Source organism: Ochotona curzoniae, unplaced genomic scaffold (genome assembly GCF_017591425.1).
Source record: "Ochotona curzoniae isolate NIBS_2020 unplaced genomic scaffold, NIBS_Ocur_1.0 scaffold_2453, whole genome shotgun sequence".
Classification (NCBI taxonomy): domain Eukaryota; kingdom Metazoa; phylum Chordata; class Mammalia; order Lagomorpha; family Ochotonidae; genus Ochotona; species Ochotona curzoniae.
Window position 1 is genome coordinate 12,348,042 of NW_024467094.1, and position 26,360 is coordinate 12,374,401.

The 26,360-nt window shown below is 54.7% G+C and overlaps 3 protein-coding genes across 8 annotated transcripts in view; 1 reads left to right on the plus strand and 2 right to left on the minus strand.

Moving 5' to 3' along the window:
* The window catches only part of NXN (nucleoredoxin), a 149,881-nt gene extending 146,877 nt beyond the window's left edge, over positions 1–3,004 (minus strand). Inside the window, exon 1 of the mRNA XM_041001262.1 lies at positions 2,563–3,004. Within this exon, the coding sequence (XP_040857196.1) occupies positions 2,563–2,922 (360 nt within the window). The 5' untranslated portion in view covers positions 2,923–3,004. The remainder of the gene's footprint in view (positions 1–2,562) is intronic.
* Positions 3,005–15,111: 12,107 nt separating this feature from the next.
* TIMM22 (translocase of inner mitochondrial membrane 22) lies at positions 15,112–19,861 on the plus strand. Its single transcript, XM_041000723.1, has 4 exons — positions 15,112–15,364; positions 17,095–17,291; positions 18,482–18,554; positions 19,651–19,861. The coding sequence occupies exons 1-4, from the start codon at positions 15,127–15,129 to the stop codon at positions 19,725–19,727; spliced, it is 585 nt and encodes a 194-aa protein (XP_040856657.1). The 5' UTR covers positions 15,112–15,126; the 3' UTR covers positions 19,728–19,861.
* Positions 19,862–21,601: 1,740 nt separating this feature from the next.
* Positions 21,602–26,360, minus strand: part of ABR (ABR activator of RhoGEF and GTPase) — a 173,336-nt gene continuing 168,577 nt past the window's right edge. For all 6 annotated transcript variants that reach the window (XM_041000716.1, XM_041000717.1, XM_041000718.1 and 3 more), the window contains 2 exons: positions 24,284–24,431; positions 21,602–23,805 (listed from right to left, as the gene is read on the minus strand). In XM_041000716.1, the coding sequence (XP_040856650.1) occupies positions 23,716–23,805; positions 24,284–24,431 (238 nt within the window). In that variant the 3' untranslated portion in view covers positions 21,602–23,715. The remainder of the gene's footprint in view (positions 23,806–24,283; positions 24,432–26,360) is intronic.

Consider the following 26,360-nt stretch of genomic DNA (forward strand, 5'->3'; position numbering starts at 1 on the left):
GCCTCCAATCAAGGAAAGGGGAGCCCAGCAAAACTCAGGCTTAGCATATACAGCCATTCCCAGACTTTCTTACTATATAAAGGAGAAATTAATAAAGAGAGAGGGAGAGAAAGAAATACCACACAGCATTTCTTTGCCCCACCATAATTTTTCAATTTTCTTTTGAGAGATGCCAGCCAATAGCTAATTAGAACCATATCCTTCGTTATCCCAATGGGAAGAAGTACACAAATGTTTTTGGAGAACAAATGTTAATGAGAACTTAAAAATGAGTAATTTGGAACTTTGGTTTTCACTCAGTGTAAAACAAAATTCCCTTCTTTCAAGTTATTTTTATGGATGGTGAAAAAACAAGGAGTTAAACGTTCACCCATCCAGACCCCCGGCCGGGGGTACCCCAGCTTTCTTCCTTGTTCTTGAGGTGAAATAAGCGTCACAAAATCGAGAGGCAAAGCCTGAAAGGAAAGGAACATGTGGTCTAGCTCTCTGGGGCAGGGAACAACCCCTCGCCAAGTGAGTGTCCAGGCGTCTGTTCCCAGCAAGCACGGCAGCCAGTTCCTCACCTGGCCTCGGTCACCAGGCGTGTGTCAGGGTGCAGGTCCTAAATTGCCTGCGCCCAGCAACAAGGAGGGCCAGAAATCACCTCTTTGAACACTGGATCCTAGAGAACCGTGTGAACTGCGGGACGTGATGTGTTTGAGAGACCACTGCACAAGGTCTACAGGGTGGCACTCAAAGCTGTCACCAGGGTCACAGGACTCTGGAACTGGCAGGTCCAGGCTGGGGCCACACAACACCTCTTGGCATACAAAGGGGCTGGCCGGGGCAGAGAAGCAGGCTGGAGCTATTTCCTACAAAGTATTTCCCTTTTTCAGAAAAAGCTTTAAGCATTCACAAAACATCTCCATTGCTGCATGTTTTAACTGTCCAGTCAATCCATTCCTCTTCCATACAAAACGCCAGAGGCTTGAGGCTGCAACAACTGCCCAACCATCGCTGTACATTTCTGAAAGCTGGAAATCATTGGCATTGCCCAAGAAGAACATCATTTTAAACGGATTTTGGGCTACAACAGAAACTTGCCATAACACTGGAAAAAAAAATGGTTTTTTTTGGGGGGGAGGGGAAGGGTAAATAACTTTCTGAACATTAGTCTTAAGCAAAAGGAATATAAAAACCACCACACACACACACAAAACAGCTTCCCATATTCTGAAGCACAAAGTACTAGCCACACACAGTCATGTTCTACGGTGCATATAAAACATGGGTCAAAAGCTCTGAAGAGCGGTTAACACGCCGAGCCCCGCCTCTGTGTGGTGACAGAGCCCGTGCCTCTCCCATCTTAACACACACTGTACCGGTTCAACTGTACTTCATACTTCAAAAATCCCAGTTCTGCCCCTGCCCTGCTTTGGGATGGATGATTTACTCAGACTTTCGCGAACCCAGCCTAAGTCCCGGGCTCTCACTAAACCTAAATCACTCTTCTCGACAAGACCCGCACACGTAAAGGAAACGTGCGGCTGAGTTACCACGCTCCCCAGGGCAGCCTGCACGGCCACCCCATATACGGAGACCCTCCCGGGTTGGGGTTCACACCCCAAACAAAGCGAGCCCGCTCCAAAAACTCAGCTCTGTGTCTGCGCCTTTCCAAACTGCCCTGCAGTTTGTTTGATTGAAACACACATTTTGAGCCAACAGAGGCACTCGGAAACCCAAACTGATTTCAGCGGCAAACTGGGAGCTGACAGCCCAGCATAAATCTCCCCCAAATCCTCGTTCTTCCAGTCCATCTGCACCTATGGGATCAGCTGAACGTCAAGTGTGACAACACAACAGTGGCCCACCACCAAAGTCAGGGCTGTGAGCGCCTGGGAGCCCGCTGGACATGCAGACAATGAAAAGCTCCCCCGAGGCCACTAACTCAGGCTCGGGGTCGGGGGAGAGGCAGGAACGAGAAGAGAGAGGCCCCCTCCACCCCCAGCCCTGGCGGCTGCCTCCCCACCGCTGGGTTGGGGGCGACCTGACCCCCGCCTCAGGCCTCCAGTCCTCAGCCACAAAGCGAGGGGGCCCCAGGAAAGTCGACTGCTTTGGGATCAGAGAGGAAACTTCCTGGTTCGGGCATTGTGGGTAGGGGGGCTGGCGCCGTCCCGCACCCACGACAGGGAGCCGCTGGGGTCTCGGGGTGGGAGCAAAAGCGGCCCCTCCCGGCACCTGTGCTGGGGGTGTGGGGGATGCAAAGCGGCGGGGTGTCCGCGAACCACGGCCGCCCGCTCGGCTAAGGCTCTCAACTTCTCAGACCCCGAGCCAGCCGGGGGGAACCTGGCAAGGGTGGGGGGGCGCAAGGGGTGTCAAACTTCCACGCGCCCAGCCCTGAGGGGTGCTGGCCCCGACACGGGCGCGAGGGGACGAATGCGCGCGCACGACGAGCAGGAGGGCCGGGGGAGGGGGCGAGCAGAGGGGTGGTCGGCGCCGGGACCCCCGCTCCCGGGGAGTGCGTGGACTGCGGCCCGAGGCCGGGCTGGGGCGGGGGGCGCCGGCCAGGCCCGCGCCGCTCACCTTTCTGTGCTTCTCCTTGTAGGGCAGCGCCAGCCACGGCATGTCCCGCACGAAGTCCTGCCACTGCCTCTGGTCCTGGTCTGAGGACACGAAGACGATCTCCAGGCGGCTCCGCGGCTCGGGCTCGGCGGCCGCGCCAGCCCCCGGCCCCGGCCCCGGCCCGGCCGCCGCGTCCCCCCTCAGGCGGCCGTAGAAGGCGGCCAGGCTGGCGCTGAGCTGCGCGCAGGGGGCGCTCAGGCTGCAGCCGAAGTAGAGCCCGAGCAGCGAGATGCCGCGGGCGCCCAGCGAGTGCACGTCCACCTCCTCGCCGCCGCCCGTCACCAGCTTCTCGCCCAGCAGCTCCTCCAGGAAGCCCGACATCCTGGCCCACCGCGGCCCGGGCACGCGGGCGAGCGGGCGGCAGGCGGCGGCGACCCCGCTCCCTCAGTGCGCGCGGCGGGCGGCGGGCGGCGGCGGGCGCGGGGGAGAGCGGGGCCACGCCCCCCGGCGCCCGCCACGCCCCTCGGCGCCCGCCACGCCCCTCGGCCCGCCCACGGCCCGCCCCCTCGTGGCCGGCGTGAGGCCGCGGTCTCCCCCTGGCCAGGGGCGGCCGGCCCCGCTCACCCCGTCAGGCTCGGCTCCGACTGGAATGCCCGGAGCCCGACTGGGCCGCACGTCCGCTCCGGGCCCGCCCTGCCGTGCCCAGCCCCGAGCTCCTCGCCTCACGTCCCCACTTCGGAGCTCCTGCCCCCCACCGCTGCCCAGCACCTCGCCTCAGGCCCCCTGGCATGGCCTCCAAAGCTGCTTTCGTGTTGCTCACAGGATTTCCTGGCGTCACGGGCTGGGTCTCACCGGCACTCTGTGCCTGCGTGTTCGGTGCTGCCTGTGTGGTTCATGAATGGCAGGATGCTTCAGAAAGGTGGTGGAAATTGAGTCACAAAGCTTATTGGGGTGCATAGTAAGAGGTCTCCTAAAAGTTCATGGGGGCGGGCGTATATCCTAGAAGTTAGGACTACCTCCCAAACACACACCAGAGTGTCTGGGGTCCATACCTAGCTTCACCCCAATTCCAGCTTTCTAATCAGGCATGGCGCTGGAAGCAGCGAAAGTGGCTCCAGTGACCCACGCGGAAGAGCCCAGTTCCTGGCAGGCGCCCATGGGGGCTTTTAGGGGGTGAACTAGCAGAAGGGGGCCCTCCCTTTCTCAAACAAAAGATGCAAGTACCCTATTCGCCGTGCATTTTCCAGTGGGGTGCTGGGCACACAAGGGGCACAGTCCAGGTGCGCTGATGGGCTGAGTGCAGGTAACGGCACAGGACTCCAGGACACAAGAAGCTTGTCTCCATCATATAGAACTGTTCCCGTCTCTGCAAACTGGGGTGACACATGTGTGGCAGCTCTGCATGCGTAGGAGCTGTTCTTGCAACTCAGCTCCAATGCATGTGCCAAGTTTGTTGGTAACTGAGCAAAAGGCTAGGTAAGTGTGAGTGTCAAAATGCAGGCAATGTTTAGGGAGCACATCGCAGATGTGGTCTGTGGCAAAAACAAATGAATGCCCACCCAAAGTCAGTGTGGACCGGCTCAGAGATCAAAGGCGGGTGAAAGCAAGGAAACAAGCAAAAAGGGCCCAGCAGCGTGGCTTAGCGACTCAAGTCCTAGCCTTGAACACGCTGGGATCCCATATGGGTGCCGGTTCTGATATCAGCAGCTCCACTTCCCATCCAGCTCCCTGCCTGTGGCCTGGCAAAGCAGTCGAGGACGGCCCAAAGCCTTGGGACCCTGCACCTGCGTGGGAGACCCGGAAGAAGTTCCTGGCTCCTGGCTTTGGATCAGCTAAGCTCCGGCCATTGTGGCCACTTGGGGAGTGAACTGTTGGACGGAGGATCTTCCTCTGTCTCTCCTCCTCTCTGTATATCTGACTTAGCCATAAAAATAAAATAAATCTTAAAACAAACAAAAAAACCCCAAACCCAGCCAGGTCCCAGTCCCTATTGCTGCTTGGGGAATTATCTCTTGGACATCTACCGCCATCTTGTGGAAAGAGCGAGAAAGAAAACTAGATCTACCAGTGCGCCAAGCATGGAAGCTGACCCTTGCTGGGCCGAGCAGATGCAACAGCCTTACACTAAACACACACACACACACACACACACACACACGTGCACTTCCCAGGACCCTCACACAAGTTCCCCTAAACTTCAAATTCTTGGCACAAATGCGAACATTCATGCTTAGGATTATCCGTTTTTCTGGGGTAGAACAAGAAATTGTACAGTTTTTCATATCAATAAAATCAACGAAAGATGTGGAAATGGAAGCCAACAGTGGCTTGGCCATCTCTATAAATTATATCCTTTTTCCCAGTAATCACTTAATCCTGCTCAGCTCACCAAGAGGATTGGATTGAGGACTACTCAAAATATTTTAAAATTTATTTTAGAGACAGAAAAATGTCCAAGTAATTGGTTCACTCCCCACATGCCCACCACAACAAGAGCTAGGCCAAGGAACTCAGCCTGGGTCTCCCATGTGGGTGGCAGGGCCCCGAGTCCTTGAGCCGTCCTTGCTGCTTCCCCTGGTGCACGTGAGCAGGAAGCTGTGGCGGGGAGGGTCAGGACTGTCTTAACTTCTAGGATAACTCCCTACCCACTGGGACATGAACCCAGACACTCTGCGCGGAGTGCGGGTGCCCTGAGCAGCAGCCCCAAGATGCTGGATGCCCACCTTGGAACAAAGTCAAACTCCACTCTAATTCTCTAGAGCGTCATGTCAAATCCCGTGCCACTGCAGACACCGCATAGTCACAAAACACAGGGAAAGCATCATTTTCTAGTGAAATAATTTTGAATCTATTAACATATATCAAGTGGTTTAATTTTCATATCTCTCAAAATCTTCTTTAAAAAAAATCCAATACTGTATGTTTATGGGTTACAATGCCTTATCTTCTTATCCAGATCATATTTGAAAAATCCTCAGGTAGGTATGTGGGCGAGGCATATTTCTCTTTAAATGCATTTTATTTTAATTTTCTTTTTAACCTTATTTACTTGCATGACCATTACTTACATGGGTTGCTTTGTGAAAGGCAGATAGAAGGACAAAAAGACCTCCTATCCCACTAGTTCATCCCTCAAAGCCCACCAACAGCTAGGGCTTGGCTGTGCTGGGCTGGGCTGGGCTGACAGGGACGCCACCTGAGCCGTGTGGACCCCAGGGGGTGACCCATCATCTCTGTTCCCCAGGGTAGATACTAGCAGGAAGCTGGGCACTGGGATAGGGATGAGAGTCAGAACTAGGCAGCACTGCATTCCAAGTGAAACAATAAATTAAAAGGACATGGGCCCAGCGCGGTGGCCTAGCAGCTAAAGTCCTCATCTTCAACGCACCAGGATCCCATATGGACACTGGTTCTGGTCCCGACAGTTCCACTTCCCATCTAGCTCCCTGCCTGTGGGCTGGGAAAGCAGTCCAGGATGGCCCAAATCCTTGGGACCCTGTACCAGCATGGGAGACCTGGAGGAAGTTCCTGGCTCCTGGCTTCAGATCAGTGCAGAACCAGCTGTTGGCAGTCACCTGGGGAGTGAATCATCAGACGAAAGATCTTCTTCTCTAACTCTCCTCCTCTCTGTATATCTGACTTTCCAATAAAAATGAATAAATCTTAAAAAAAAATTAAAAGCACCCATACGGACACCATGGAAGGCATGCAGGAAAGAAGTGTCTTGACCTTAATGATTTGGGACGCACAGGAAAGAACAGGAAAAGGGGGTGGGCACCGTGCTGGTTCCTTCTCCGCTCCGGCTCCTGAGCGGCACCTATCTGGGGAGTAAACCGATGGCTCGGAGGGCATGCTTTTCTTTCTTCCGCTGTCTCTGCTTCATAGAGAAATAAATAGGAGTTTTAAAGACATGTACATCAGTCTACGTGTCATGTGGAAGCCCAAGCCCCACCCCCCAACACACATGGCATGGGGGTGAGTATAGAGGGGCTCTGTGTGATGGAGAAGTTGGGAATATAGTGAGTGCATTACTGGAGGACCTGAGGATGCTGAGTGCTGCTGTAAGGCAGTGGTATGTTCGGGCATTTCACTTTCCTTATTTTACAGGAAAGCACTTTCCACTGGAGTGTGTCCAAACCAGCATCTGGCACCTGGGAAAGTGAGAGTTTGAACATACTGCACATGAAATATAAATAAAACTTAGAGAATTGTTAGTGCAGCAGGCCTTGGTTAGCCGCCAAATACTGCAGCTGTCTGCCAAAGGGGTGTGGAAAGGGGATCGCTGATGGAAATGAGTCAGAATCCTAATTCTAGGGGGTATTCATTACCGGAAGAAACCCGAGGAGACCCCTCTGGCTTCCTGTGAATCGCAGCCGATACCCACTGGCACTGTGGGAATCACTGTGTCCGCTTACATAGCGTAAGAGATGCACATACATTCTCCTACTGGTATTTAGCTAACGATGCTCCCCAAAGGACTGACGGTTTAAAATATGCATTTAAGAGCCACAATTTGCCTGACAATGTATGAATGTTCACATTACAGTTTTCTTCAGAGAAGTGGCAAGCTAGGATATATCACACAGGGATTATAAAACACAAAAATAAAAGTGTGTTGCTTTAAAAAGAAAGTTGTATTCATTTGAAAGTCAGAGTTACAGAGAGAAAGGGAGAGAGAGACATCTTCCCTCCACTGGTTCACTCCCCCAGTGGCTGCAATCAGGACACAGCCAGGAGCTTCGCCTGGGTCTCCTGGGTGGGTGCAGGGACTCAAGTACCTGGACTATCTGCAGCTATTCTTCCAGGGCCATTAACAGGGAGCTGGATCAGCCAAGATTCATACCCTTGCCTATATGGAATACCAGTGTTGCAGGCAGCAGCTTCATCTGCTCCATCACAATGCTGGCCCAACTGGTCACTTTTAAGATTCATAATCAGGGACTTTGGTCACGGCATAGCCAGCAAAGCTACTGCCTGTGATGCCAACATCTCAGTCCCTGTTCCAGCTGCTCCACTTCTGATCCAGCCTCCTGTTCAATGGTCTGGGAAAGCAGCAGAGGAAGGCTCAAGTGTTTGAGTCCATGCACACACACACATGAGAGCCGGATAAGGCTCCTGGTTTTAGTCTGGCCCAGTACTGGCTACTGTAGTCATTTGGGGAGTAAACCAGCAAATGGAGGATCTCTCTCTCTCCTTCTTCCAAATAAATAAATCTTTTTAAAAATTCAAAAATATGTGTAAATTGTAGTCCTTGATCTTCAGCTACAGCTGTACACACACACAACATGTGTGCACAGATAACTACTGCTGTCCTAGTGAAATTAGAAAAGCACGGCAAAACTGGGAAGGGCCTAGCTCTGTCACTGTGGATAAGCCAATCCTAACCCGAGCATCAATCGGAGAACAGTCTGAGAGGTTTCTGTGTATACTGTATTCCTCCCAGGACTGCAAAGAAACAGCCAGAGATAGACGCTTTATCAAAAGCAACCAACTCGTGTGACCCAGAAGGCTGAGAAGCCTCAAAATGTGCAGTTGGGTCTCCAGCAGGAGACCCAGGAGGAGCCGACAGAACCCTCTGAGTCAGAATCTGGAAGTCTGAGTGCCGGGTCAGCCAACGAGGTGAATCCTAGCTGGCCTCTGACTCGGAACGTGGGAGAAGGCCAGTGCCCACTCCCACACAGCTGATGAGAGGTGCCGCAGGGAGCGAGGAGACGGTACAGCAGGAGCAGGGGAACACATCAATGCCTTCCTTCTGCCTCCAGGGCCTGCTTGGTGACCTTGCATAGGATGCCGGTTGGTCCCTGGAGCTGGACACAGTCCTCCTGGACCTCCTCCAGTTCACCTGAATGTCAGTGCATCCAGCAAATCTATCAGGCAAGGATGCTCTGAGTGTGTTCCTACCTTCCTGACTTGGCGGGTCAGACAACGCTCATTTCACAAGAGGTCAGAGACACGGTACCCATGTTTAAGCGTCAGTCTCTACTGAGACCAAGGGCTGCTGGCTTCCTTTTTATAGGATTTCACAGACAGAGAGAGCAGTCTTCCATCTGCTGGTTCTCTCCCGAGATGGCCACAACATCCAGGGTTGACCCTTGGCTTTGGAAGTGGAGCAACAGGGACTTAGACTGGTGCCCATATAGGATGCTGGCGCTGCAGGTGGAGAATTGGTATGCTAAACCACTATGCTGGACCCCTACCACCACCATCACAGCTTCTTAAAAGGAAGGCAGGGCCTGGCGGCGTAGCCTAGTGGCTAAAGTCCTCGCTTTGAACTCGCTGGGATCCCATATGGGCACCGGTTCTAATCCCGGCTGCTCCACTTCCCATCCAGCTCCCTGCTTGTGGCCTGGGAAAGCAGTCGAGGACGGCCCAAAGCTTTGGGACCCTGCACCCGTGTGGTATACTTAGAGGAAGTTCCTGGATCCTGGCTTTGGATCGGCATAGCTTCAGCCGTTGCCCTCACTTGGGGAGTGAATCATCGGACAGAAGATCTTCCTCTCTGTCTCTCCTCCTCTCTATATATCTGACTTTCCAATAATAAATAAATAAATCTTTTTTAAAAAAAGAAAAAAGGAGGGCAGTTAGCCACAGAAGAAAGAAGGGTTTTGGTCTAGAACCCGAGGGCCTGCACTACGATTTCCCTCTAGCCGCCTCTCAGTGCTCCCAACAGCACCGCTGTCTGCCAAGCACTGATCATGCGGCCCCGGTGGCACAGCAGCTGGGGCCTGCCGCGCAGCCTTTTCAGGTCACTCAGCACGTGGGCCAGAACAGAGTCAAAGGTACGCTGCCTCCAACTCTCTGGGTTCCCTGTGGGCCAGGCAAGTTGCCCATAAAATGAACACCATAAACACTGAGGAATAATACCTCCAAGACACAGTACTGGAGATAGTAAGGTGTTGACTAGGTAGGACAGACTAAGCTACCCCTTGTAACTCAAAAACAAAACAAAACAATAATTGAAAGGCAGTGAGAGAAAGAGTTACCTTGTATTGGCTGGCTCACTCTCCAATTGACTGCAACACCAGGCTGAGGCCAGGAGCCAGGAGCTCCACCCAAGCACTTGTGCCTCTTGCTGCTGCTTTCCTGGCTTCCCAGGTGCACCTGCAGGGAGCCAGAGCAGAAGCAGAGAATGGGGGGTTAGGGGGGTTTCTGTGGCTGCTGTGGGATGCCACTGTTGTAGGTGGCCCCCTGCTTGGCACTTCTTTAAGTGAAGCAAAATACATATCCGCATGCAAATACAATGCTTGTATATGCATGAAATAGAGCTGGCAAGGCATTTAAGACACAGCGACAGGGTGCTTGGGGAAGGGAGCCGAAAGGCTAAGAATAGATGTGAGAAAAATATGGATGGTATTCTCATATAAAAAATCAGTTTTGAATTTTTGAATAAGAAGTCCGTTAACGAATCCTATGCTGTACGTGGAAAAAGAAATATTTAATGTGCAGCAAAGCATGGAATGAATGAGAAACAAAAAAAAGTCTTGCCCACACAAATGGAACTGGTTAACCAAGATTAGTAAGAAAAGCAACATTTTGCTGGTGAACGTCTTGTAAATCCACCTGGCTCAAGAAATAACAGATTCAACAAAATCTGAATCAAAGCAGATTCAAAACGCGGAGTGCACGTGATGAGCAGGGTGCTGGAAAAGACCGCGCCTGCAGGTCATGGCACTGATCTCATATCCGTTTTCACCTTTTCCTGTTTAAGAACTTGGTCTTGGTCCCAGCACAGTGGCCTAGCAGCTAAAGTCCTTGCCTTGAATGTGCTGGGATCCCATATGGGTGCCAGTTCTAATCCCGGCAGCCCCAACTCCCATCCAGCTCCCTGCTTGTGTCTTGGGAAAGCAGTCAAGGACGGCCCAAAGCCTTGGGACTCCGACCCTGTACCCGCGTAGGAGACCCAGAGGAAGTTCCTGGCTGATGGCTTCAGATTGGGACAGCACCAGCCTTTGCGGTCACTTGGGGAGTGAACCATCAGACAGAAGATCTTCCTCTTCTCTGTATATCTGACTTTGTGATAAAAATAAAATCAATCTTAAAAAAAAAAAAAAGAACTTGGTCTTGTGTAGCAGATCCTCTGACAGGGGAGCTGGTGTGCCAGAGTGGTGAGCAGCCTGGAAGAAGCCATGCTGAGCCGGGAGGAAGGTGGCAGGGAGGGCACTGGCTGTGCCAGGAACAGCACAGGTGTGATGCTGGCCTTTCGGGCCCCTTGGGGAGGTGGCCACTGTTGTTCTTTTCACGATTCTCTCAAAGAACGGCAAGTCTGGCCTCCTCTTTTCAGATTTCCTTGCGGAAAGCATGCTGTTGGAAGACTAGGAACGCCCATTTCCGTTTCTGCGGCTCTCCGACTGTCCTCGTCCTGGTCGTCAACCAGACCATCGGCCGTGCAGATAGAACCAAAGGCTCACGGGAGTCAAGCCAGGGCTGAAGGCCCACGACACCCCAGGCGGCGACACCCCAGGTGACACCCAGGCAACACCCCAGCAGTTGCCAAACTCCCCGGAGCACTGGGTAGCAGAGCCATAGCGGCAGGAGGGAGGGTAAACAACCAGGGCTGCTGGGTGTGACTGAGTAAACAAAGCCCCACGCAGTCACCACGTGGAGGAAATCCGCTCTGGACTGTGCTGAGACCACCCTGCTCCCCTGCCCCCAGCAGCAGGCAAGCACAGGAGGGCCTCTCGCTGGAAAAGGAATAGAACCTTCGTTCTCCACAGGCCTAGGATAGGTGAGAGGTCAAACAGTGACGACTAGAACAAATGACACACGCTCTGTCTTGGGATATCATACTGTATCCCATAAAGACGCCCTCTTCTGGGGGCAGGGATCTGACCCAGCAGTGAGAGACACATGCAGGATCAGAGAGCCAGAGTTCAACACCAGCTTCCAATTCCCCATCTCAGCTCTCTGCTAAGGCACGCCCTGGGAAGCAGCAGGAACGGCTCAAGGCCTTGGGTCCCTGCCACCCATGTGAAAGACCTGGGTGCCGATCCTGGCTCCCGGTCTGGTCCAACCCTGGCCACAGTTAGTCAATCAAATACAATTTTTTTTCCTTTTAAAGATTTATTTATTTTTTTAATCGCAAAGTCAGATATATAGAGAGGAGGAGAGACAGAGAGGAAGATCTTCTGTCTGATGTTTCACTCCCCAAGTGACCGCAACTGCTGGAGCTGAGCCAATTCAAAACCAGGATCCTGGAGCCTCTTCCAGGTCTCCCGCATGGGTGCAGGGCCCCAAGGGTTTGGGCTTTCCCAGGCCTCAAGCAGGGAGCTGGATGGGAGTTAGGGTTACCAGGATTAGAACCGGTGCCCATATGGGATCCCAGCGCATGCAAGGTGAGGATTTTAGCCACTAGGCCACTGTACTGGGCCCCAAGTACAGTTTTTAAACATACAAGTGTTAATAAATAAATTTGTAGCATAATTAGAAGTAAAAACATTTAAAATAAAAACATGTAAATCCAAACTCAGTCCCAAACAGTAAAGAACAGAAAGCACTGCATATGAGTTGGAGCCATTGCTTTTGGATCTAAAAACAGAAAAGTCGAAAAATAGACTAGTAGGAGTGGAAATGTTCCAGACAGCACTGAGTTTGTATGGGAGCACGTGTCTCTGGGCACAAGTTGTAAAAGCAACACATTGAGGTTTGATTTTATCATGGCACGGAGGAAGGTTCGGAACAGGGAACATGATTGCGTTTGTGCACTGAAAGATCTTTCTGGAAAGGCTGGTGTTGTGGCATAGCACGCTAAAGTGCCGGCTGCGATGCCAGCTGCCCATATGGGTGGGCACAGGTTCATATCCTGGCTGCTCTATTTCCGATCCAATTCCCTGTAAATGAGCAAATGATGGCCCAAATATCAGGGGCCCTGCCACCCTCGTGGGAGACCCGGATGAAGCTCCTGGTTCCTGGCTCTGGTCTAGCCCTGCTTGGTGAGAGAGTCAGGCAGCGGGCCTGAAGGCCAACTGGCTCCATGTACAGAGAAACCATGCAAGCTCATAGAGTGGCAGGGGCTGGGCTGGCAGGCCACACTCGGGGTGCAGGAAACTAGATGTCAAGGAGGCTGAGACCACAGGCAGTGCTGGCCACCCAGCAGAAACCCCAAGACCAGCTATGAGCAATATTCTTATCCAGGGCAGCTCCCACCCATGCCTGCACCGGAACCTCTCACCCTGTCACAGGTACCCGGTCCTCAATGGGGAGCCTGAATTGGGGACGTGCCCTGAGCCCAGCCTCCCCTTGCCTCCTGGGATGCGGGGAGTCTGTCTCCTCTGCTTTAGAGAGCCCACCTCAGGCCAAGGTCCCTTTGGGTAAGGGTAGAGCCACGGTGGAGGTGTGAGGTTTTCTTACAGCCTCGCTCGGCCTCCAAGTGAGGAGAGCAGGTCCTCCAGCTGATTCCTTCAGCTGGTGATGCTGTGTTGCCCGTTGGCTTTCCGAGCTGTGCCTGCACACCGCAGACCGTGGAAAGGCTGATCTGGCTCGGAGTTGTGGAAGCCAGCAAGTGTCGGAGCATCGGCATGGCTTGGGCACTGGTGAGGGCTGCCTTCCCCATCCCCACCTCATCATCCCGCACGCCAGCGCCATGTTCATTTCTCACTTATTTCTCTGAAAGGCAGAGTGACAGAGAGGGGAAGAGATGGAGAGAGACCTTCCATCCGCTAGTTCACTCCAGGCTCTTTAGCAGGTGAAGATACTTGCCTACAAACAGGAACGTGAGTCCTGAGGGACCTGCTGGAGGACCCTGCTAGAAGTGACCCAAGGGTGCACTTTCATGTCAACTTGGCTTAGCCTAAGTTCACCCATGAAGCCAGCGCCTAGTCCCCAGCTGCAAAGGAGTCTAAAAACAAAACCAAAAAAAAAAAAAAAAAAGCGGGAACGCACCCCCTGAACTCACTTCCTAGAGTGGGACAGATAGTGTGGGAGGAAGATTTCAGACAGGAAGGAGTGGCCTCAGCCAGGTGGCAAGGTTGAATGGATCAGAATGAAGAAACACAAACCTTATCCCTTAGCAACACCAGGTTACACATACATGCGGCGCTGTGGCGCTCAGATCCTGGGCTGCCTGAGATGAGAGGGCTCAGCTGGCCCTGGGCATGCTAGTCACCCCAGCACACTTCCAGGAAACCCCCCTTTTCAGGGAGCTTACGGTGCACGTCATAATTACTCCTTGGTTTGGAACGTTCTGGCCAGAGGTTGGAGGAGGCCACTTTCTATCTGCTAGGCCATCAATCTGCAGGTTCCTCTTCCGTGTTATCTCCAAGATTTAGAATCTCAGCTGCTGCCCGGGGAGGCTTTGGGAGGCCTTTGAATTTTCTCCCTATAAAGTGCGGTCATATTTATTCACGATCACATTAGCTCCTCTGCTTTTTCTGTCCTCTTCTAGGAAAGTCTGTTTTGTTTCTTTTGCCTCTCTATCTCTTCCTCATTCTGCGTAATTCTGCCTTTCAAATAAATACATGCATACATCTTAAGAAGAAAGGTCTGACTGAGAATAGATTTAGGAGTCCTCTGCTAAAGTACCTGGGCTGGCTAGCCGGCTGCAACTCCTGCCAATGCGGAGCCTGGGAAGCTGTGGGGATGCAGGCAGTGTCGGGGCCCCTGCACCCATGACGGAGACCAGCAAGCTCTGGATCAGCTCAGCTTCAGCTGTTGTAACCACCTGGGCAGTGTACCAGTGTGTGGAGGATCTCTGTGTCTCTCCTTCTCTCTGTAAATCTGCATTTCCAATAAGAAAAAAAAAAAGTTAAAATGGAAAAATGAAACAAAGACAGACAGACAGACTCTGGGTCCCAAAAGAGGCAGCTCCATTGACCAGCAGTCCCGTCTGCTGCCATTTTTCTCAGTTGAAAGACCCAAAAGAACAGTTGATACGGGGAAAAGCACAGCCCCAAAAGGCAGAGTTCAGGACCTCACGGGTTACCTTCATGAAGTGCAGTCTGTACGCCAGAAAAAAACACTTGCATTGGTTCAGTCCAAGAGAAACTTGGCTAGCCAGAAGTCCTGCCTCCGCCAGCGAGGCCTGGATGGATCCGTGGATCCATCTCCACTTCAGAGCCAGCACCACTCTTTCATGCCTCGGTTCTGGCTCCTCAAAGTCTCCATTAGCGGACACACCACTCAGGCCGCGCTTCCCATCGGAAGCGGGAAGAGCAGCGGTAGTGCGCGAGCGCCTCCTGCCGGCTACTACGCGCTCTGCAGCTCCTCTCCCGCCAGTCCCGCATTCCAAAGCGCAGGGACCGGAACACGCGCAAGGCTTCCTGGGAAATGTAGTCGATGTTCGACTTAGAACTACAAATCCCGGAGCACACCACGTTGTAGCTCACTACCCGACCCCTGCACCCCAACCCCCCGCAAAAAAAAAAAAAAAAAAGAGGGAACTTTGTGGTGAAGAAGCGGAATCTTGCTTGTCTGCCACCGGGAATACCTCACAAGCCGGATTCTTGGGAAACGGGATCGCTCTCTGGGCAGGTTCTCACAGCACGACGCTCGCTTCCGTGACGAATCTGCCGGCGCGGCACAGCTGCTCGCCCCTCGGGGCCCTTCGCGAAGCCGGTGGAATCCGCTCCGGGTTCCGGGGCCGCTGCTGTCATGGCGGCGGCCGGCCCCCGTGCCGGGCATCCTGCCCCCGAGGCTGCGGCGCCCGGCGAGGCTCCGCTGCAGTACAGCCTCCTTCTGCAGTATCTGGTGGGTGACAAGCGGCAGCCCCGGCTCCTGGAGCCCGGGAGCCTGGGCGGGATCCCGAGCCCGGTCAAGAGTGAGGAGCAGAAGATGATGGAGAAGGCGATGGAAAGCTGCGCCTTCAAGGCGGCGCTGGCCTGCGTGGGAGGTGAGGGCTCGGGGACCGAGGGTTGGGGGCCTGAGGGCTGGGAGGTGAGGGCTGGGGGCCTGAGGGCTGGGGGATCGAGGGCTGGGAGGTGAGGGCTCGGGGATCGAGGGCTGGGAGGTGAGGGCTGGGGGACTGAGGGCTGGGGGGACTGAGGGTTGGGGGCCTGAGGGCTGGGGGATCGAGGGCTGGGAGGTGAGGGCTGGGGGACTGAGGGCTGGGGGGACTGAGGGTTGGGAGGTGAGGGCTGGGAGGTGAGGGCTGGGGGCCTGAGGGCTGGGAGGTGAGGGCTGGGGGTATCGAGGGCTGGGAGGTGAGGGCTGGGAGGTGAGGGCTGGGGGACTGAGGGCTGGGGGCCTGAGGGTTGGGAGGTGAGGGCTGGGGCGCCTAAGGCTGGGCAGCAGCCTTCCTGCCCATGCCCCGTGACCCTGGGCACCACACGCTCTGCCCCCGTGGGAAGCGGGAGAGACAGGTCAGGACTGTGCCAATGGGGCCATCGAATGGGTGACTTCCTTCTTTATCCTGTTGAAGTTTGAATCCAACAACGTGTTGCTGAGACAGGAAGCTTCAGAGGAAGCTTGTGGAGAGGCAGGACTCCTGGAGGGACCGGACTGCAGTACTCGGCCTGGTGTGATGTCTGTCCTTTAACGTTATGAGGCTGGACGATGGCCAGTGCCTCACGTGCAGGATTGGTGGGTCTCGTCTCTACATGAGTGTTAAGTCTCATGGAGTTAAGACCTTTAAGAAGTGAATACCTGTGGAGAAAAAGGAGATTTTTGACTTAGGGGAGGACCACAGAAGAGGTTACACTGGAACTGTTGGATCCAGTAGGATGGGGATGGTGCAGCTGGATGGGAAGGAAAATGCATTTGCCTGGTGCTGTGGAGGATTTGAGCTTGCCTTAAGATGCTCATCCAGGGCTCAGCCCAGTAGCCTAGCAGCTAAAGTCCTCACCTTGAACGTGCTGGGATCCCATAAGGCTGCCGGTTTTAATGCCAGCAGCTCCACTTCCCATCCAGCTCCCTGCTTCTGTCTTGGGAAAGCAGTCAAGGACAGCCCAAAAAGCTTTGGGACCCTGCACCCATGTGGGAGACCCAGAGGAAGTTCCTGAATCCTGGCTTCAGATCGGCATAGCATCAGCCGTGCTCACTTGGGGAGTGAATCATCGGACAGAAGATCTTCCTCTCTGTCTCTCCTCCTCTCTGTATATCTGACTTTCCAATAAAAATAAATAAAATCTAAAAAAAAAGAAGATATTCATCCAGGCAGTTACAGAGAAAGAGGGAGAGAGGTCTTCCATCTGCTGGTTCACTCCCCAAAGGGCTGCTACCACTGAGCCAGGAGCCCAAAGCCTGGAACACTGGCATGGCAGAGGCCCATATACTGGAGCCCCTGCCACAGCGTTCCCAGGCTACAAGCAGGGAGCTAGATAGGAAGTGGAGTAGCCGGGACTTGAACTGGTGCCCATATGGGATCTGGTGTTTCAGGCTAGACCTGATTTTTTTAAATGAGCATTGTTACCATTTGAAAGAATAATGAATGTGTCTCAGGGTAGAATATGAAAAGGGAGACACAAATTTGGAAAGGAAGGCTGAATCCAAGGGAGACTTCCTGCAGCAGGCATGCACTAGAGGTTGCTCGTGTTGGGCCTGACTGGACTACGTCACTCACCTCATGGTAGACATGCACCAAGTGTCCAGGGCCCTGGATGTGGTCTCCGTGTTTGTTTGCAGGATTCATCTTGGGAGGTGCGTTTGGCGTGTTCACCGCTGGCATTGACACCAACGTGGGCTTCGACCCCAAGGATCCTTACCGCACACCGACCGCCAAGGAGGTTCTGAAAGACATGGGGCAGCGAGGGGTGTCCTACGCCAAGAACTTTGCCATCGTGGGAGCCATGTTTTCGTGCACGGAGTGTTTGGTAGAATCTGTAGGTATCTGTTCCGCTGTGTCGGGCTCAGCACACAGGGTGGGATGGCCATGTCCCACGGAGGAGAGCTCCAGTGGGAACCCAGCCCTGCTCGTGGCTCCAGCCCCTGGGAGGCAGCTGGTACTGGCCCAGGTGGTTGGTCCCTGTCCCTCATGAGAGTGCCAGGATCGAGTGCCAGGCTCCGGGTTTTGGCCTGGCTGTTACAGGGCTTTGAGTCAGCCAGGAACTAATAATTGTTTCAAAAGAAAGCAGATCAGAAATGTCAGGTACTTGGTGGCTTGAACTTCCATGAAATGGTCCCTCACACGAACTTGAATAAAAACATTTATTTTGAAAGGCAGAGAGATCTGCAATCTACTGACTCACCTTCCACTGTGCTGGCCAGGGCGAGGCCAGGCTGAGAGCAGTGAGGGCCCATCCATCTGGCTCCTCCGTGTGGGTGGCAGGAACTCCATGATACGAGCCATTGTCTGCTGCTTCCCAGGGACATTAAGAGAAAGCTGGGTTGGGAGTAGATGCAGGACTTGATCCCAGGAACTCTGACTGGGGTCCCAGTGTGACGGCCTGAGTGGCTACACCACAACGTCCATGCTAACTGATGGAAGCTTTTTGTGTGTTTATGTATAATAGGCTTGCATTACTCTACTTTAAAAAAAAAAAAATAAAGATTTGTTTATTTACTTGAAAATCAAAGTCAGACACAAAGCTTCCATCCACTAGAACCCAAGTGGCTGCAATGGCCAGTGCTAGACCAGGCCATGGCCAGGATCCAGAAGCTTCCTCTGGGTCTCCCAGGTGAGCTGTAGGAGCTCAAATTCTTGAGAGCCATCTTCTGCTTTCTTTCCCAGGCCATTAGCAGGGAGCAGGATTGAAAATGAAGTAGCCTCAGGTTTAGCCAGTGCCCATGAGGGCTGCTGACTGGCCCCTACTTTTTACAAGCTAAAAAGGTGTGATTCTAAACATGAAACTTAAACAGAAAACCAGTGAATAAACAATTTCCCTCTCCAGCAATGGTCACCCTCTCGGCACTCTGGTGCCACCTGCAGGAAGCACTTAGTAACACATTCAATTTTTGGGACCTGCTTTCTGGAAAGATGAGGTTTTGTTTGGGGTGGGATTGAGTGGGCACCTTGCGTCATCTTATGTCCTCCCCATGTCCTTGGCTCTAACCAGCACTTTTCTACCCCTAGTACCGAGGAAAATCGGACTGGAAGAACAGCGTCATCAGTGGCTGCATCACCGGGGGAGCCATTGGCTTCAGAGGTCAGTGAGCAGCTCTCGGAGGAGCTTTCCTGGGTGGCCTGGGGCAGCACACTGGTGTCACCGTTTCCAAACGCGCCATTGTGCCAGGGACACCGACTGCGTTGCTGTCTGAGGAGTGAAGTAGGTAGCACCACACTGCCTGGCACCGGCATGCCCCTTCCTGGAGCTGGGCACTGTGTGGCATCACTACCCCTGTCCCCTGGCTGTGGTGCCACCCCTTTTGGGGGTGACCGTTGGTGTCTCCCGTGTAGCCGGGAGTCTCCTGGGGAGAAGCACTGTGCGTTGGGCGTGTGGGAGGCCTGCTCATGGCTGCAGTCCTTGGAGCGTGTTGGTCTCAGGGTCATCTGGAAGCAGAGCTGGGCACCCTCACCCCAGGAGACCCCTCTGCACCTGGGCAGGCCCTGCCTTGTCAGCTCCGGGCACTCAGGTGTCTGGGTGTTTTTCCTGACAGGTCTATGTTGTTATACATTTTAGTTTTGTAGATAAATCTAACAGTAATGTCTTTGTGTAGTTAAGGATGCTCAAATTTCTACTCCTTGAGAACAGAATACAGATAGTCTGTACATGACCGAATCAGCTATAAACAAGAGACGAGCCAGACCCTGCCGCTCGGCCCTGTGGGTAGGGCCTCGGGGACCCCGCTTCCCCAGGACCAGATCTGTCCCCGGGGCCGGTCTCCACTTCCCCTGCTGCAGCCCACCCAGAGCAAAATCCCCTCCCGGTGAGGCGGCGTGCTCTGCTGTCACTTTGCTAGGCAGCAGCCATCTCCTTGGCTCCCTGCCCCCCTCCCCTGGCCCACTTTGATCACCTCCCCAGGAATTTATTTCATAAACACACGGGGCAGGGGCCGCATGCTTCCACTGGCTTGTAAGGGCTGTTCTTGTAACCCATTTCCTGCCTGGGAGAGCTGTTTCCCCATGACTGGAAACACTAATTCTTCGTCATGAGAGGAGCTACATGAGCACTCAGTTAAACACACAGGCTCAGGCCGTGGGCACTGCTGCTCTGAGCGGCCAGAGCCGTGGCCAGGAGAGCTGGTGTGCTCCGGAGTCATCGCCTCCGTCACCTGGAGACGCTGTTTGTGTTTGCTTTGCAGCCGGCCTGAAGGCGGGCGCCATCGGCTGTGGAGGATTCGCCGCTTTCTCAGCTGCAATCGATTACTACCTGCGGTGAGAGTCGCTGCCCTTGAGAAGACTGCCCAGGCCTGCACCATTGCCAGCCAGAGACGTCTGCGGGCGCTTGTGGCGTTGGCCTCATGAGAGAGCTGCTACACTGCTGCTGGCCCCAGCTGTGGAAGAAGCTCCGTCCACAGCCACTCCTGGACTCCAGCAGACCAGGGACGGTGGGGACTCGTGGGATCCGAGCTCCATACTGGCTCTGCCCTGGCCCCTGCTGTGGGCACACAGGTGGCCACTTGCTAATACACACCAGGGAAGCCCTGCTGTTTCCAAGTGCCCCACAGCCTACGGCTCGAACCTGGGCAGGGCACAGCAGCCTGTTAATGTTGTTATGTTGTCCTTCTTAAAATATAGATATTTATGTTACAATTTGAAAGGCTGGTTTATTTTCAAATTGCACCATCCCCAGAAGTGATGCCAGGAGCCTGGACACTGGACAGGATTCCTGTGAGGTGTGGCAGTGCCAGGCCGTCCTTGCGCGGGACTGTCGTGTGGTCAGGGCCAGCTCATCTGCTTTTTAGGGTGCACAGGAATTCCAAACCCAGCCCCCTAGGCCTCTCTCTCAAGAAAGGCTCCTGGGCAGGCCTGTTGTGACCATGGGATTAGGCCCAGCTCAGGGACACACATGGGCAGGGCCTGCCCTGGTGGTCCTAGTGGCATCACAGCAGCTCTGGACTCAGACGCTGGGGGCCTCTGTCCCACTCCCTGTCCTGTGGGATTTTTTGGCTGCTTTTGACTTGATCACACGTTTTTCCTCTGACGGCAGTAGCTCACTCTGTGTGTCACAGGCAGGAAAGCCAGCCAGCCTTTCAGACTTGGGCTTTGCCACCTGGGCTGCTCCTCCCAGTGCTTTGGAGGAGAGGGGGAGTCACTGAAGGTTGGCTCTGCCTCGTAGGGTGGTCATTCTGGCTGCTGTTTGACCATGGGTCGCCTTCATTTTTGCTGTACTGTGCTTTGCTGCCCTTTTTCTTCCCCTGTTGTGCCTTGTAGCTGCCCACTTGGTCAGAATTCAGATGCAGCATTCCAGTGTATATCTGTATGGGAGTGTGACACCTTCCTGTGGGTGTAGCCAGTGCCGGATGCCCATGGCGTGTGTTGAGTTCTGGCTCTTGCCTGTCCTGGGCTTAGCAGCGTGCGGGACATTCCGCAGAGCTCTGACAACAGACTTGTGTGTGCTGCGTCTCATCACGCTTGGAAGCATCTGAGGCAAGGGCAGTCAGCCCTACGACCCAGCTCCCAGCATGGTCCTGGGCTGGGCTGCCTGGGAGCCTCTGCCACCCTCGCAGCTGCCTCAGTGTGATAAACCCCAAGCTGTCGGTGGCCGTGGGCCCAGTAAGCCACGCTTTGGCCCCATCGACTATTCAGTCAGCAGATGAACAGCTTCCTGTTTGAGATGGCCAGGGAGCCAGTGTGAGCTCATAAACCAAACAGCAATCCTGGGAGACATCTGTTCACCATCTCCAGAATAAACACAGCGTCCAGTGGCTCCGGCTGCTGGGAGCCCTTGTTAACCCCACCTGTCTCCCAGAGCAAGGGTGAGCCTTGCGGGGACCTGGCTGCCCCAAAGACAAGCAGCTGGCAAGCAAAATGGAAAGAAGTTTGCAGAAAAAGGGCCAAGCATCTGGTGGGCTTCAGCTTCCAGCCGTCTTGCCTGGCAGGACACTGGCCCTTGAGGAAAGCAGTGTGGCAGCAGATGAAGAGGGGGTACCCGGAGGTCGCCCCGTCCCCCAGGCCAAGGGGTGCCTCCGCGGGAGCTGCTTAGGTAAACAGGTTCCTGCAAACACATCTGGCTGCAGCCGGCAGAGTTAAATATTTAGATTGGTGGTCTTCCCTGGACTGCTTAGAACACAAACACCCACACCACAGGGCTGAGTTTTGTGCAAATGTTGGGGCTTTGCATTTTTTTTATTAACATTTTCCTTTCACATGGTTTACATCAATTTATAATCTACATAAGTTGAAACAGAACATAAACAAAAAAATATATCCTTACCAACTTATTAAACTCAAATATTAATGAAGGGTCCCATCCTACCTCCATTGACAAAAACTGGCAGCCCTGGGCCAGTGCCCAGCGAGGCCAGTGTACCCAGGATCCCTGTTGCCCTGCACGGGCCCTGCCTTGGGAGAGCCCCCCGGGACTTCCTTGGTGCAGCTTTGTCCAGGCCGGGTGCCTGACCCTCCCCCTCTGGGGGCAAACTATAAATAGGAGCTTCCTTCTCATCTCGCGTCGTTACCTGATGCTGGGGAGCCAGCACGCCTCGCTTTGGGGAGGTGGGAGGTACTCTGCTGTCGGAAGTGAGCCAGAGCCTTCCCCGCCTCACACCAACACCCTGGCATCCAGCAGAGATGGTGGGCCTGGCCAGGCATGGGCCCTCGGGTCCCCACGGCATTTTTACTCCTTTGTCACCTGTCACGAGCAGGGCTGCTGGTCGAGCTCCTTGGCCGCTTGGTGGTCAGCATTTCCTCCTTTGGACACCTCTTACTCTGACGCACACAGAACGGGCAGCACAAGGTGGGTACTGTTGCACCGAAGGCCGCGGGTGCAAGCAGGATCAGGATGAGCGCTGCCTCCCTTGGAGCCGGCGCTGCAGCTGCAGGGCCAGGGAGCCCCTCTCTCTGACTTTGCAAGGGGAGCCTGTGGCACTTGCTCTGTGCCACACAGAAGAGGCAGGCAGCCAGGCTGAGGCTGAGTTGGCCCACACTTCTGCATGGGAAGCTGCACTTCCATTACTGAGCAGTGCGTTCCAAGCTGGGAATGGAACCTGCTGGTCTCCCCGCAACCTTGGGAGTTAGGGCATCAGAGTGAGGCTCTCTGGTAGCTCCCTGTCCCAAGAGGGGCAATGCCTGGGACTCCCTCTCCTCCTCCCTCAACCTCCAAAGCTTCCCAGAGTACCCCCTCAGGGCTGCATGGAAAAGCTGGGGCAGAGCCCAAGCCTGCAGCACACCTGGCAGTGCTTGGCTAAGGAGAACGTGTAAGATCTAAGGCAAAAGTACCACAAGATACACAGGGTACCTGCTGGCCTCCCGGAAAAAGCCTGCCTGTGTGTGAATACCTGCTCCGGCCACATTGGGCAGCCTCTGGGAACCCGGGCTCCGTGAGAGCTTGTCCCCCACACTCGGGACCCCAGTGCTGCATGGCCTTGCTCTGCCCCCGCCACCTCCCTGCCCCGTCTGTCCTCAGCTGCTCCCCCGCCCCGCCCCCCCCATTCCTCTGCATAGCAAGTCACTCAGTCTGAGTCTACACTCAAGGGAAACCAAACACCGAGGGGCAAAGGAACTGAAAAGCAGAAGGAACAGTCAAAGATGTCTCCTTACCAGCAGGCCGGAGACAGAAAAGACAAACCCTGCAAATGGAGAATTCCTCAAGTCTGCTCCCCTGCGCTAAGCTGGGGGATCCGTGTGAGTTTGTCTCCTTGTCTAACATTTGCACAGGCAGCAAGGCAAAGCAGGTGTGCTTGCACGGGGCAGGGAGAGGCTTGGGACAGCCCATGGCAGCCTCAGGCGACGGCCACTGCCGCCAGGGACCTCTTCAGATGCTTCAAGGTGATGGAGCAAAGATGGGGTCTGTGCATGCATGCGGACCCAGCTGGGCTTGGGAGAGGATGGAGGGAGGAGCTGGCGGCAGCTACACCGTGCAAAGTCACAGCCCCTGTGCCAGACTCAGGAAGATGGAAAGTGCTGCAGGAAATGAAAGAACACAGCAGGCTGTCTGTGCCCACACCGGTTGGTCACTACCTTTTCTGCATGACAGATACACATCAAACAATCCCAAACAGCATGGAGCGTTAGACACGACTGGAGGGATGGAGGGCGGCAGGGGCTGGGCAGCTGGCTTTGTACAAGGTGGCACAAAGGACACATGGGGTCCGGGTCCTGGGAGACGGCATCCCCTGGAGCCAAAAGTCCAGGCGTGGGAGATTCCTATTGTAGTCTTTCAAGTTTGTGTAGGGCCCCCTTGGCCCCGGCCGCCCTGCCTCAGGCTACACGTCGGTGGAGAAGTACAGTGTGTTCCGCTTCAACTCGGCGAAGGAGATTGGGGGGTGCTGTAAGTAGTAGAGGAGGACCTGGACCTGTGGGGAGATGGTGGGACGTGGGGGACACTGAGGCAGGGCTTCCTCACCTGACCTACCCATCCTGGGAAGCCCAGATGTGCTTGGCCATCTGCAGCAACAGAGGGCGCCGCAGGGCCACATCCCTGGCTGTATTCCAGGTGGCCATGGCCTGGGGTCCGCTCTAGGTCTAGCAGGGATCTCAGGCAAGCCGTCCCCCCCACCCCCCGCCACAAAGCTTCCACGTACAAGGACAGGGTCCCGAGAGCTCTCTACACACCTGGCTTTCTTGCGGAGACAGGCCTTGCCAAGAGGCAGCCTACATCCAGGAGACACACTGAGACTGGTCAGGAAAGACCAAGGCCAAGGGTACCTAGCCCGCCTCCCTGTGAGTGTCCCAGGCCACTACCGCCTGGAAGCGGGTTGGGGGTAGGGTGGGCTTCTGAGCTGAAGTTCTCTGTGACCCCCATGCCCTGGGCCCGGGCAGTGCTGCCGCTACCTGGGCCATGACGTCGTGGGACCAGATGTCTGCGGCCGACGTGAGGTGTGCTTTGCTCTCCACTTCCGAGGGTCTCAGTAACGTGGGGCCAAACACAGTAGCCAGGTTGTGAAGGGACATTTTGTTGATGGGCTCCTTCTCGGCAACCCTGAGGAGAGGAGGGGGGATGAGAAGGGTGAGCAGGGTCCCAGCAGGACAGCTTCCCTTTCACGATTTTACGGATTTGAAAGGCAGAATGACAGACAGGGAAAGACAGAGAGCTTTGCGTCTACAGTTTGCTTTCCAGACGGCTGAAATGGCCAGGGCTGGACCAGGCTTTGGCCAGATTAGAATTCCATCCGGGACTCCCACATGGATTGCAGGAACTTGCGCCATTGGCTGCCTTCCGAGGTCCCTCAGGAAGCAGCACTGGAAGTGGAGCAGTCAGAACTTGAACCAAGCACTCAGATACGTGATGCAAGCAGTAGCTTAACCCACTGCACCACAAGGCCAGCTCCTCTCCCTAAGGATAAAGACCTCCTGATAGGAAGGGGCCTGAGCTCGGGGACCAGGTGCTCAGCTACGTCATGGTCTGTGGCTGTAACATGTTCCTAGTTTCAGGGCCACCCCTCGACTGATGGCAAACTGCCAAGGCCAGATGGCCCACAGAGAACTCCCACCACCTCGCGTGTTGAGTGTCCCTATTAGCAGCTCCTGCTCCCTCAGTCCTCGGCAGGACAGACAGAGACACCAAGAAGTATGCAGGGGTTAAGTGATTCACCCCATCATGCCGCTAGCAAGTAGAAGGGCTAACACTGGGAGCCAGGCAGTGCATGCTGGAGCCCGTGCTCTGAGCACTCTGCTGTTGGCCCATCAGTCATGCCAGGCCCTGAGCCCGGCAGCCGCCACCCACCATGGAGCCTGAGCCTACTCTGTGCCAGAAGGACCCCGAGCCTCCCTTCCCATTGTCCCCCACTTCTCCCATGTAACAGGCTGGAAGCTCTGTAGCTCTTTCTCCTGAGTGACAGCAGCAGTGGCCACCTGTGGCTGCTCTCCAGGCAGGCCCGGGGTCACCAGACACACGAGGGAGGCTTCCGGTCCTGAACAACCATGTTTGGGCTGAGCTCCGCCTTCCCTAGCAGCCCCTCCGCCCTCCCTGGCATGGTCCGCCCTTGAGCAGGAGCCAGGCTCCACCCACTGACTGCCCTGGAAACACAAACACTGCAGTGCTGGCGGGTAGGGCAGCCCATCTGTGCATGCCCGCACCACACACACATGCACGCAAACATGCCACACAGACACACCAGACCCAGCAAACATGCATACCCATAACATATCCAACACAGTAAACACACTCCATAAACACACACCCGACACAGCTTTCAACACTTCAAACATGCCACACTTACCCCACACACACCCCACAACACACATGCACACACAACTGACATAGTAAACATGTGCAACTTGACCCAACAACCACAATGGCACACACACTCCCACAACACAAACACACATGTGTACAACACGCACATATATCCCTCACCAAGGCAAATGCACATCATACACAGCAGGAGGGAGGGCAGATGTGGGAACAGGCTGTGCCCAGTTCCCAGGGTGGAAAACCTAATAGGTTTCCCTTCCCACTCCTCCTCTGTGCGCCCTCCCCATTGTGCCTGCCAAACTATTTGGGGATTGCTTGGGGCTTAGGTCCTGGCCAAACCAGAGGAGAAAATGTCTCATAAAGGAAAAAACAAGACAGCGCTCCCGGTGGGTTCATCCGGGCCTCTCTGGTGCTGCAATGGAGCAGAAGGACGCTGGCTCGAGGAGCACCTGGCGACAGCAGACTGAGGGGGCACGCTGTGACCTCCCACCCACACCCGGAACAGGCCTGGGCCTCAGAGAGTGCCTTTGTGGCCACGGGCGCTCTGAACCACAGTGCAGCAAACTTCAGCAAGGGCAGGGGAAAAGGTTGGCAAGGCCCTTAGATGAGGATTTGGGAAGGGTGGTTTCTAAGGACAGAGCTTCTGCCAACCCAGGCAAGTCCTTGCTGGGCTGGGGCCTCAGTTTCCCTATTTATTAAATAGGATGAGGGCCA